The 10,977-nt window shown below is 55.4% G+C and overlaps 4 protein-coding genes across 4 annotated transcripts; 1 reads left to right on the forward strand and 3 right to left on the reverse strand.

Moving 5' to 3' along the window:
- Window positions 1-705: 705 nt before the first annotated feature.
- On the reverse strand, window positions 706-1,872 carry SDRG_12133 (hypothetical protein). Its single transcript, XM_008618193.1, has one exon. It carries the CDS (start codon window positions 1,840-1,842, stop codon window positions 796-798), a length of 1,047 nt encoding a protein of 348 aa, XP_008616415.1. The 5' UTR covers window positions 1,843-1,872; the 3' UTR covers window positions 706-795.
- A 1,208-nt stretch (window positions 1,873-3,080) lies between these two features.
- On the reverse strand, window positions 3,081-6,860 carry SDRG_12134 (hypothetical protein). The gene is made up of 19 exons (XM_008618194.1): window positions 6,713-6,860; window positions 6,565-6,663; window positions 6,309-6,519; window positions 6,109-6,214; window positions 5,962-6,047; window positions 5,678-5,907; window positions 5,531-5,610; window positions 5,215-5,484; window positions 5,015-5,161; window positions 4,823-4,969; window positions 4,638-4,767; window positions 4,334-4,579; window positions 4,168-4,293; window positions 4,054-4,109; window positions 3,913-4,000; window positions 3,644-3,858; window positions 3,472-3,594; window positions 3,394-3,417; window positions 3,081-3,346 (listed from the first exon to the last, which is right to left on the reverse strand). Exons 1-19 carry the CDS (start codon window positions 6,828-6,830, stop codon window positions 3,230-3,232), a joined length of 2,619 nt encoding a protein of 872 aa, XP_008616416.1. The 5' UTR covers window positions 6,831-6,860; the 3' UTR covers window positions 3,081-3,229.
- A 969-nt stretch (window positions 6,861-7,829) lies between these two features.
- Window positions 7,830-9,128, forward strand: SDRG_12135 (AGC protein kinase). The gene has a single exon (XM_008618195.1). It carries the CDS (start codon window positions 7,935-7,937, stop codon window positions 9,069-9,071), a length of 1,137 nt encoding a protein of 378 aa, XP_008616417.1. The 5' UTR covers window positions 7,830-7,934; the 3' UTR covers window positions 9,072-9,128.
- Window positions 9,129-10,123: 995 nt separating this feature from the next.
- On the reverse strand, window positions 10,124-10,715 carry SDRG_12136 (hypothetical protein; the record flags this gene model as incomplete). Its single annotated transcript, XM_008618196.1, has 2 exons — window positions 10,124-10,595; window positions 10,638-10,715. 2 exons carry the CDS (start codon window positions 10,713-10,715, stop codon window positions 10,167-10,169), a joined length of 507 nt encoding a protein of 168 aa, XP_008616418.1. The 3' UTR covers window positions 10,124-10,166.
- Window positions 10,716-10,977: the final 262 nt, after the last annotated feature.

Consider the following 10,977-nt stretch of genomic DNA (forward strand, 5'->3'; position numbering starts at 1 on the left):
CACCAAGATCTCGCTGAAACTTATAGGGATCTTGGTGCCTGCCACGACCACACATACGACGGCCATGGTCCTTACCATCATTTGTATTCCATAGCATCCCACGTCCCGTCGCGAGCGCACGACCATGCGCGTTAGCTCGCCCCAAGCTCCAACATCGTAGATATCATCACAGTCGTCACACGAGTCGGTCGTTGCTTCGTCGCGCGATGCAATGTTGTCAGCTTGGCCTTTCTCGCCTTGTTGACATACGTGCTGTCGACGTTGTGATCTCGCGGCTTAACCACGGCCGTCGGAGATGGTCAGCATCGTCAGTCCAGTGCACCAGAGTGTGCAAGCGGCTCACGCAGCAGAATCACGCGGCAGTACCGTTGTTGCATCTTATTTTCTAGAGTATTTTCGATCACCCTACCCATGCTGCCACGATCATCTTGCTGAACAGACCGCGCTCCGAAGCTCCGCGCCTGCACCAGCTGCCTGCGCCTCGTTCATCATTGGGTGAGCCGGGAACGATCGCGTCTTTTGCAAATGCCTGCAAATGCACCTCAGCCTCGTTCATTTCGCACGACATGAGTGGCCGCGTCGACATCGTGTTCCGCGGATGACCCTCTGTCTCCGTGGGCCACGCCCTTCACCTGCAAGGAAAGTCGATGTTGGTCGTCGCACCAGCCAGCACCACGAGCCCGTTGAGCGCGGCCGCCAAGTACGATGGTTTCAACATGCACACAATCATATTCAAGTTAATGCAAACTGGCGCAACATGCAGACGATATCTTCCATTTTTGGGCCACGAGCGTTTTACCAAGTGACTGTGGGCACGGACGCGGCGATTGCGCCGACCTTGCTCGAGCGAACGCCGGTCGCCGACTTGAGGTAGCAGACGCCGTCGAACAAGACGTATGCGTTGCACTGGCTGTTCTTCTTGCACGTCTCGCAGCACTGACCAATCATCGTGTTCACGTCGCCCGTCGCCTTGAAATTGGCAATGTCGTTGCCGTAGTAGTCGTAGTTGACTTCGGGGTTGCTGCAGTAGCGGACGCTCGTGCCCGGCACCGGCGGCACGATCACGGACGTCGCGCCGTTGACAGTCCGGGGCGAGAGCGCGACGGTCTTGAGGTAGCAGACGTTGTTGGCAAGCGTATAGGCGCTGCAGGTAGCAACCGCCTTGCAGCCGTCACAGCACTGCTTGAGCATGTTGCCAAAGTCGCCAGTCGCAACAAAGTTGGAGATGTCGTTGCCGTAGTAGTCGGTGTTCCAGATCGGAGCGCCGCAGGTGCGGTTGCCAGCCGGAGTCGGCGTCGGTGTAGGCGTCGATGTCACATATGTCGTCTTGGCCGAGACGACGCCTGGCGCCGCCTTGCGCCCAGCGTCCGACGCCTTGAGGTAGCACACGCCGTTGGCCACCGAGAACGCCGTGCACCATCGCGTCGTACTGCACGCGTTGCAGCACGCTTGGAGCTGGTCGGCTTGGTTGCCCGACACCGCCACATTGGAAATGTCGTTGCCGTAGTAGTCGACGTTAATCTCAGGCGCACTGCACGTACTCACCGGCGCCGACGTGCCCGACATGAGCACGGACGTCGCGCCAGTCTTGGGCTTGCGGGTGCCTGCACCCGACTTGAGGTAGCAGACGTTGTCGGCGAGCGTGTAGGCGACGCACGTGTTGCTGGCCGTGCACGCGTCGCAGCACTGCTTGAGCATGTTGCCAAAGTCGCCGGTGGTGCCAAAGTTGGAGATGTCGCTGCCGGCAAAGTCCGTGTTCCACTCGGGCGACCCGCAGGTCCGAGCGTAGGTTGTGGTCATGGCCATCATGGCCAAAAGCGCAGTCGTCGTGAGCAGCTGCATGGTGGTAGTGGTGGTGCTGATGGAGTTGCGAGCAAATCGGAAAATGAACAACGACCAAGTCGATGATGGCCCATAGTATCGTCCCCGTGGGTTTAAAGCGTGGGTTGACGGGACGACCAGGTTGGAATGGCTTAGAAACGCTCCGAAGAGTAGCTTGGCGATGATTTTTGAGCCCCCAATCGCAAACGTTTGGGAGGCTTTGCTAGCATGTATGGACAGCTCCTTGCAGCTGTGCAGCCGTGATCCCTAGTCGCTTTACTCGCTGGAGCCGAAAGCATTCCGATCTATGATCTGTGATTGGCGAAATTATTATCTTGGACGCGATTTGATTGGCCAGCTTTGTCGCACGCATTTGGTGATGCGGCGCGTGACCATATGATATGCAAATGCTGCCACGTCATAGCAGGTTGGCCGCATCCATGGCGCCATCGCGTCGTGCATTGTGCGATAGTAAATGCAGTAGCTGGATCTCCTTGCAGTAGCTTCGGCCTCGTTGAAGTACGGCGTTGGATTCTCTGGCGTGTTTTTTTCTTGCGAACGCGAAACCATTCCCACCCTCAAATCCAAGAAATAAGAAATGGCCGCCACAACGTCCATGGACTTGAGCGTTTTTGGTTTCGATAGCATTCTATGGCCAAAGTTCTTATCGCTCGACTAACTACTAGTGTTCCTTGCGTCGACGTGCGAGATTTGCATGGACCTCGTTGATGCCGATGGGCAAAGTAGCAGGCCGGCGAATATTTGGACAAGCGTCGCGAGATCTTGTACAACCCACTGCCGACGACGGCGGCACAAGTGAGCGATTGTGTAAGCACACCAAACTGAAATTTTGTCGTCCGGCAATGCCATGCGGTCCATTCCAACGATTCGTGTTCTCGATCGCGGCCACTGAAACCATCGACGAAAGGCTACTCGAGGTGCAGTGATATGCGGAGCTTTTCTGAAGCGAGCCGAGTAAAACCCGCGTCTTTCTGCCTCCTAAAGCGCGACAAGCGATCTAATACATTTTGCATGGAGAGCAGTGTCGGTTCGTCCTGCATGACGCCGACGTGAACGCGGTATTATCTGCTCGGCGCTGGTTGAAGTGGCACACACAGACGAGGTCGGGCCAATGATTTCGAAAATGCGATGGCACCCATGCTTCGGCGGAGAAGCTTGGCGCGCGTCAGTACTGGTCAGGGTTAATTGCGATCCCTGCGTCGTCGACGTTGGCGCAACCTCACCCATTCCACAGCCAGTGTCCTGTACTTAGGTACTCGATATATTCTCTGCAGCATTCGATCGACGGCTCGAGCTAGCTGCCTTTTACGATTTAGTCCGATAACTAGATCGCTGGACACGGGAGGTTGAGTCACAGGTGGTGTCACGTGCGGCTGCTTGGAATGAACTACATCGCTTTTGCCGCATTTGGGGACGTGCTGAGGAGCACGATAAATGCATCAAGGCGCGTGGCTATGGGCGTAAACACGTTGGGATCGTAGTACAAGGCGACGGCGCCGATCGCCTACATTCACCATCGACATGCAAAACATAGCAATAGATTCGACGCACCTCGGTGAATTCGGTAAACGTCAACTAGATCATAGACAATTTGTCCACTTTCTGTTGCAAAACGGAAAAATGGCGTACCTCGAGCGCGCTGTTGTGGCTCGGCGCTTCCCCGCCATCGAGACCATCGTCGTCTTGTTGGATTTTGGAAAATATATTTTGAACGTCGCTGATCGAGAGGACGTTGGGCAGCAGCTGGAATTCCTAATCATATTCCACTATGTCATTGTGCATAAATGTATCCATGGACAACCTCAAGAAAAACGACAAAGTCATCCGCACTTAGCGTCGCCGACGTCGAGGCGTACTGCTTGTAGAGCCGCGCGAGCAGCGTCTGGTGCATTTGAAACACCGCCTTGCACGCGCTTCCGTTCATCTCGTTCCGGAAGCCGTCCATGCTCGCGCGGCACGCATTGACCAGCACAAAGTCGGACAAACATCGCTTCACGCGCTGGCTCAACGGCGTCGCTACCCGTCGTCGGATTTTTCACATTTTCATCAAATAAATAAGACAAGTTGTACATTTGGTTCCGAGCCGGCGCTCGGCCACGCACACGAGGGCGTGGATGAATTCGCTCGCGTTAAATTCCATGTCGGGGTTGAACGGGTCCTATATGTTCGCGTCAAACTTCATCCACAACCATTTGACGCAATCATGTATACGAGCTCCGTGTTGGCGTCGCCCTCGTTGATATCATGAAAGATCTTCTTGACATACGCTAATCGAAAAGTTGAATTATTGCACTGGGCACGTTGCAGCGATATCAGTGATCGTACCGAGCGTTAGCGACTTGGAGATGAGTTTGCAATCTTTGAGAAACCCATAAAATTCATCCAGAGACATGCTTCCGGCGTCCCCCACGTCGCTCGCGGCGTAATATTCGAAAATACGCTGGAGATCCTCTACATTTTGTCTAGTGCAAACGAAACCATGTCAAAGTACCGTAATGTTCGCCCAAAACGGCTTCGATTTTTGGCGCTTCGGTGGCCACGTCCGACTGCAAAATCGCATTCAGCGTCTCTTTTTTAATCGTCGAATACGTCGCCCGTTCGCGGGCTTCGCGCCGATTGGCCATGACGAACGGCGCGTCACCGTGCACGCGGACAAGAAGCACGTCAATGGCCTTGGTGTGGATGCGCTTGGACAGTGCCGTGTACAGCTGCTGGTTGGCCGCGCGTGTCGAGCAGGCTAGCATCGTTTTGAATATAGTTTTGTGGGGAATATTGTCATTTATCATGAGTCTCACCGTACTGCACCATTTGCACTGCGTTTTGCAGCGCATTGTTGGCGGCGACGATCGCGGCGACGTTGGTCGTATCGGGAGTAAACCCCACGAGCATCGACGTGTCAAACGGTTTTTTGAGCTCGCGCCATCCCTAGCCAATCAAACATCGTTGGAATATGGTCAATATTGTCTTATGCATGGCCTACGCTGCGCACAATGTCCCACGCGGCCGTGGCTTCGTCCAAGGACGCACTCGCTTCCTGCCACGGGCACACGGGGGGACGCAAGCTCGCAGGCACTTCGCAAAAGAGGTAGCTCAATATGCAATACAAAATATCGCTGGGAACAATGCCCTACACCATTGCAGGTTAACATCAAGTACCCGCATTTGGTCCTACGTCGGCAGCATGCTCAATGTGCTCCACGAGGTACTCGGGACAGCGCCACGCGCGCAGTTGGTCCAAGACCGAGTCGCTGCAGAGCTCGCTTGTCTCGGGTACCTTACGCCGCAGGACTTTGAGCACTGTGTGGAGTACTTGCAGTCCCTACGAAACAATGACAAAGTTACAAAGTGAAACATGAAACATGAAAAATGTACCTTCATGTCGGTGGTAAAATTTTGAACGCGAGAAAGCTCAATCTCGATCTCCGCTGCCGATTTGGCATTCGTCGACATGGGTACTTTGGCAAGGAATTGGATTTGTTCGTGGACCAAGCGGCTCGTCCATTTGAGCACAATGGTGTCTTCGGGGGCTTTTACCAAGTCGACGCGATCGTCGCGCGGACGTAGTAAGCACGTTGGGTCGGCAAAGGTCTCGTACGGCACAGCACCCAGCATGTTGGTCAAATGCAGCAGTTGGGCGTCGACCTACAGCAGTCTCGGATGCCAGCCTTTCGTAGCATGACGAGGGTACCAAGCCGAGGCAGAGACGGCCCCACTCGTTCGAGAGTTCTTGCAGCTGTCGTTCGTGGCTGCTGAGCACTCTCTCCATCACTACACATGATGTCAAACACTTTTTTGTGCATCGAAGACAATGTGTCCACAATTCGCAACGACGTACAGGACGAGAAGGTCGCTTGGAGCTCCGATTGTGTGAGCGTATGCTTTTGGATCGACTGCTTGAGCACTTGAATTTCGTCTCGAACCGTGCGGATCGCCAGCTCGAGCTTGAACTGGAGGTCCTTGCAATCGCCCGCGCTCTCGGTGAGGGTCGAGAGCCGGCGGCGCGCGTCCATTTGCTTTTCCGAGACGATGACCTGGCGCCACATGCGCACGACCAGCGTTAAATGTCTAATGCTCGATTGAGAATGGTCAAGTTGTCATACAAAATTGAGGTGATATCACCGTTTTTTCCAGCGGCCCATGGCTTTTTGCATCGACGACCGCACTTTGCGCTTGTCAGCGACCACTTTGTGCCAATTGTGAAAGGCCTACGGAAACAGAAATGACCGAAACGGTGACAGACAATGGACAGATCGTCATTGTTTCGACCTGCAACAGAATCGTCCGCGCCCAGCGTTCCGAGACGCGCTCCAAAACCGACTCCTTGGTCGCGAGCTGGTCCATCATAAAGCTGTGCTTGCGATCGAGAATCGAGCTACACGACCACAAAAAGGTTTAGAACGTGGACAAATATTCGCAAAAATACAAAAAAAACATGAAAAATGTACAACATGAACACAAAACAGTACATGTCGTCGTCGATCTGGGCTTGCTCGATGCGCTTGTCTTGCAGCTCGACAAAATAGGGCTGGAGCCCGAAAAAATCTGCCATCGTCACGGCACCTCCGGCGTCAATTTTTGCTCGGACCGCGCTCGGGTCCAAGTACACGCTCTGCTCGCACTCGCGCAGAATGGCGCGCAAGAGGTCTTTATAGCGCTCAAAATGCGTCGACACATTTTCTACACAAATCATCAGATATCCGTGGATTAGTACCAACGACACACCGAGAAGCTCAAAGCAAATGGCCGTCCGTAGTCCGTTGGGAACACCGAGGTGGTCGGACGCGCGCAGCGCGTGCTCGAGTTGCACCTTGCTGTACGCAGCTACAACGTTTGAATCAAGATGGGAATGCTATAAAGAGATGGCAACTACCAAAGTTCATGTAGTCGGTCTTTTCCTTTTGGATGCTTTTGACCCAGGCCGTCACGGGCGTCTCCTTGGTCGACGTCACTTCCGGCGACCGGGCGCTGTCGTCCTTCTTGGCCGCCATATCGACGCTTGAAGATCCGGTCGACAGTTCCAAAATCCTATCTGACACCAATCCAACTCGGACGACGAGTCGAGTGTTCATTGTGTCTTTCTTGCGTGTGACAAAGCTGCGAACTAGGGGACGACAGGGTTGTATTCTGGCATCGTATGAAGGAGGCTGTACAATCCATAAAAAGGATATTTGGATCAGACACCGATCTATCCAAGAATCCAAGAATCCAAAAGCGGCCATGATCCGAGTATCCAAACGCAAACCATCCTTCGATCAAAACGGAAACAATGGTGACAAATACCGGGACCACAATCTCGTGAACCACCAAGTCGCGCAACCCAGCCTCTTCTTGCACCATCTTCGCCGCTAGCATCACCTCGACGGTATTCCACGCCAAACCCATCGTCCATTCGTAGAAAAGCCGACAGAGTTCGAAGCACAGGTTGGCAAGTCCAACGATATCCAGGCCGTGTGATCATGATGCCGGCACTGGGTTGTGGTGACCTGAAAATGAGCTCGAACCCGTCAATTCCAGCAAGTACTGACCGACGAGCTGAACCACAGCAACCCTCGTGCATAGCATCCTTCCTGCTCAGCAGGCGCGATATCAGAGCTATTCCTCGATGGTTAAGATTCCATGTCGCCTGACGATCGCATGGGGTTGTTGCCGCGCGCCCCTGCATATCCGTACACATCCGGATAAAAATGCACACTATTTCACACATCCTTGCTCCTGTTGTCCATTCGGCACGATGGCCGCGCACGCCGCGTACGGCAACCGCCCACCAAGACACACATACCTTCCATTCTCTCTCAGCGTGCGCGTATCGTGCGTAGCGCTGGCGCTACCGCGGCGCGTCGGTCCCGAGCTTTCCACGGAAATAGTGTCATAATACCAATCGTCCTCCGTGAGTATTTTTATTGTGCCTGCACATAAAACCATCGAGTAATATAATGCAGCCAAGGTCGCCACTTCGATAGCTTTTACGTTCATATAATAAAAAAGGAGCGTGACATACAATAGCGTTGCTTGCGTGGGACACCACAGGCTTTTTTTTATGACGGACCTTGGTCCCACACCGCGCTTTCCGAGTTGCCACAAAGCCGCCGCCCATGGCCAGCAGCAGCAGCACCACCGAGTACGAGGCCATGGTCGAGGACCTCATCCCGGACGCCCATGCGCCCGGCGCCGTCTGCCTCGAGGACTTCTCGCTCATCCGGGTCATCGGCAAAGGCTCGTTCGGCAAGGTCACGCTTGTGCGCAAGAAGGACAACTCGAAGGTCTTCGCCATGAAGATCCTCAACAAGGCGTTCATTATCAAGCGCAACCAGGTCGAGCACACGCGGACCGAGCGCAAGGTGCTCGCAGTCGTCTCGCACCCGTTCATCGTGAGCCTCCACTACGCGTTCCAGACCAACGACAAGCTCTACTTTGTGCTCGACTATTGCCCCGGCGGCGAGCTCTTCTTCCACCTCACGCGCCTTGGCAAGTTCACCGAGGCCATGGCGCGCTTCTACAGCGCCGAGCTCGTCGTCGCCCTCGAGCATCTCCACTCGCTCGGCGTCGTCTATCGCGATCTCAAGCCCGAAAACATCCTCCTCGACGAGCTCGGCCATGTCAAGCTCGCCGACTTTGGCCTTGCGAAAACCGACGTGACCGACGCAGCCAGCGGCGCCAACTCGCTCGTGGGCACGCCCGAGTACCTCGCGCCCGAAGTCCTCGCGCGCAAGGGCCATGGCACCGCCGTCGACTGGTGGGGCCTTGGCATGGTGCTCTTTGAGATGCTCACTGGCATGCCGCCGTGGTATACGCGGAATCGCCAGGACCTCTACGCCCGCATCCGCGATGCGCCGCTCGAGATCCCGCACTATGTCAGCCACGAAGCGGCGTCGCTCATCCGCGCGCTCTTGCACCGCGATCCGGACAAGCGGCTCGGTGGCCGGAAGGGCCATGGCGCCGCCAACGTCAAGGCGCACCCGTTCTTTGCCAGTGTCGACTGGGACGGCCTCCTCTGGGCCGAGCCGCCGTTCCACCCGAATGCCAAGAAGGACGACGCCGATACCTCCAACTTTGAAAAAGAGTTTACGGAGATGCCCGTGCACACGCCCGTGAGCCTCAACCCCGTCTCGGCGCAAGCGATCCCCAAGAGCATGTTCAACGGCTTCACGTACGAAGCGCCGTCCGTCTCGCTCGGCTCCAACTCGTCGCAGTCCAAAGTCGAAGCCGCGACCGCCCAGCCGTTTATATAATCGATACATACTACACTATTGTCGTCTCATCATCAATGTACATCTTTATATACTGTAGTGCATTTAGCAACGCAAGTGGAGACCTGCGGCCACAAGCGTCGTCGGGCGACGACAGAAGAGCCAGACGAGCCCCCGCGCCGCCACCTGCGCAGCCACGGACCGGCGAGTGAATGAAGATGAAGGAGATTGCTAGTCTCTATGTATGCGAAGTCTTTGTGTAATTATGACGATAACGCGAAGCACGTTCATATATATATTGAAGTGGAGACATAAGAGCGGTGTAGGGACAGCAACGTCGACATGATGGCCACAACAACCTGGTGTCCACACTGCGGCGACGAAGATCCGCGTCAACAACCGTAGACGGCTGCGCTGGTCGACCAGCGAGCGCAGCTTGTCGCTGAAAGACTTGGACGTGGGAGAGGTGATTCAACAATGCCGTGGTTAGCCTGCTAAACTCGTGCGTATTTGCTAACCCTAATCGTCGCCGTACGAGTTGACGGAGCAGGTGCTCAAGCAAGCGTGCAGGCTCGCATGAGCTCCGCCCGCGAGAGGCCGAGAAGCGTACCGCAAATTGCGGGGAGTTCATGGGGCCAGCCACACCGGCACGACGCCGTGGTCGAGTACGAAAGGCCACTCAAAGAGGTCTTCCGTAAACGCCTCACACCGGCGGGTACGTCTGCAGCCAGTAAAACATTGGCGGCCTCGAGCGGTTCGCAGTTGACGTTCTTGAGGAAGATGGCCATCGGGCCCTCATGCCAGGTAAAGAGAATCACACAATTGTCCACCGACAGTGATCGTCGCCCTGTATAAAGCCTCGAGCTACGCAACGTACGTAGCTTCTCCGACGACACATGTCAGTGTACCGCTGGTCGCTCGTCTTCAAACGACAAGGCGGCCTATAACAGCTATGTCATCACGTCCGTTGACACAATATTGGCTTTGAGGAGCGTCCAAGGCGCGCATCAAACCCAAATCGACAACATGCGCCCGAATGAGCCAGTCGTCAAATGAATGCAATGAGTGGCTTTCACTCTATCCAGGACACTTGTGCAGGAATAAAAGCATTCGGGTTAAGCACTAGAGCGTCCTGACTTAAGGACCAGACGGCTGCTTCAAGGGCACCATAAAGCCCATACGGAGACGGCGAGAGCGCTCGTACATGACATAGACCGTGACGAGGTCGCCGTCACCGTCGTCCATGCACGCTTGGAGGGCGCGGTGGAGCCAGAGCACCGTAAAACGCCCTATCACGCTCACGATACCAGGTGGTGCCGTGAGTGTGACCCACACTGGCACCGTGACTTGGCTCGCGTCTTGCCCAATCACGTCAAAGACGTCGTTCGTGAATGACTCGAACGTCACGGCGGGCGGCAGCGTATGCAGCCAATGCGGCAAGTCGGTCGTCGACATGGCATTGAGGCGCGTGAGAAATGCTGTCATCGGCGCCGTGTGCCACGTAAATTGCATGAGGCTGTTGCCATCTTCGTCGAGAGGGTGCAAGTCCTCCAGCACCATCGCGAGCTACCACAGTTTGTCAGATGCTGGGTTCAAAACTCAGAAAACCTCGCGCCACGCCGCGTCAAACGAGGCGCGGCGGTCTTCCTCGACAGTCTCGCTCGGCGGGATATCTGTCGTCGTCATGGTGCTGCGTTGGTGGTAGCAAATTGGAAAGTGAGGACCAAGCACGCAAATGCCCGGCGGTCCGCCCACCGGACGCGGAAGCGCACGAGAGGCTGCCACGTATGGTCGCAAGCCAGCGCGGTATCTTTGACGTGCTTCCATGACGCTGATTGGTCGAGATGCACCAATCAGCGACCAGAATTGCGATTGTCCGCACCAGGTGCTCGACGTTCGCGCGGGTCGAAGGCGGGCAAGAAGTCCTTCTCCGCTCTAGTCTCTTCAT

This window comes from Saprolegnia diclina (assembly GCF_000281045.1).
Source record: "Saprolegnia diclina VS20 unplaced genomic scaffold supercont1.47, whole genome shotgun sequence".
NCBI lineage: Eukaryota > Oomycota > Saprolegniomycetes > Saprolegniales > Saprolegniaceae > Saprolegnia > Saprolegnia diclina.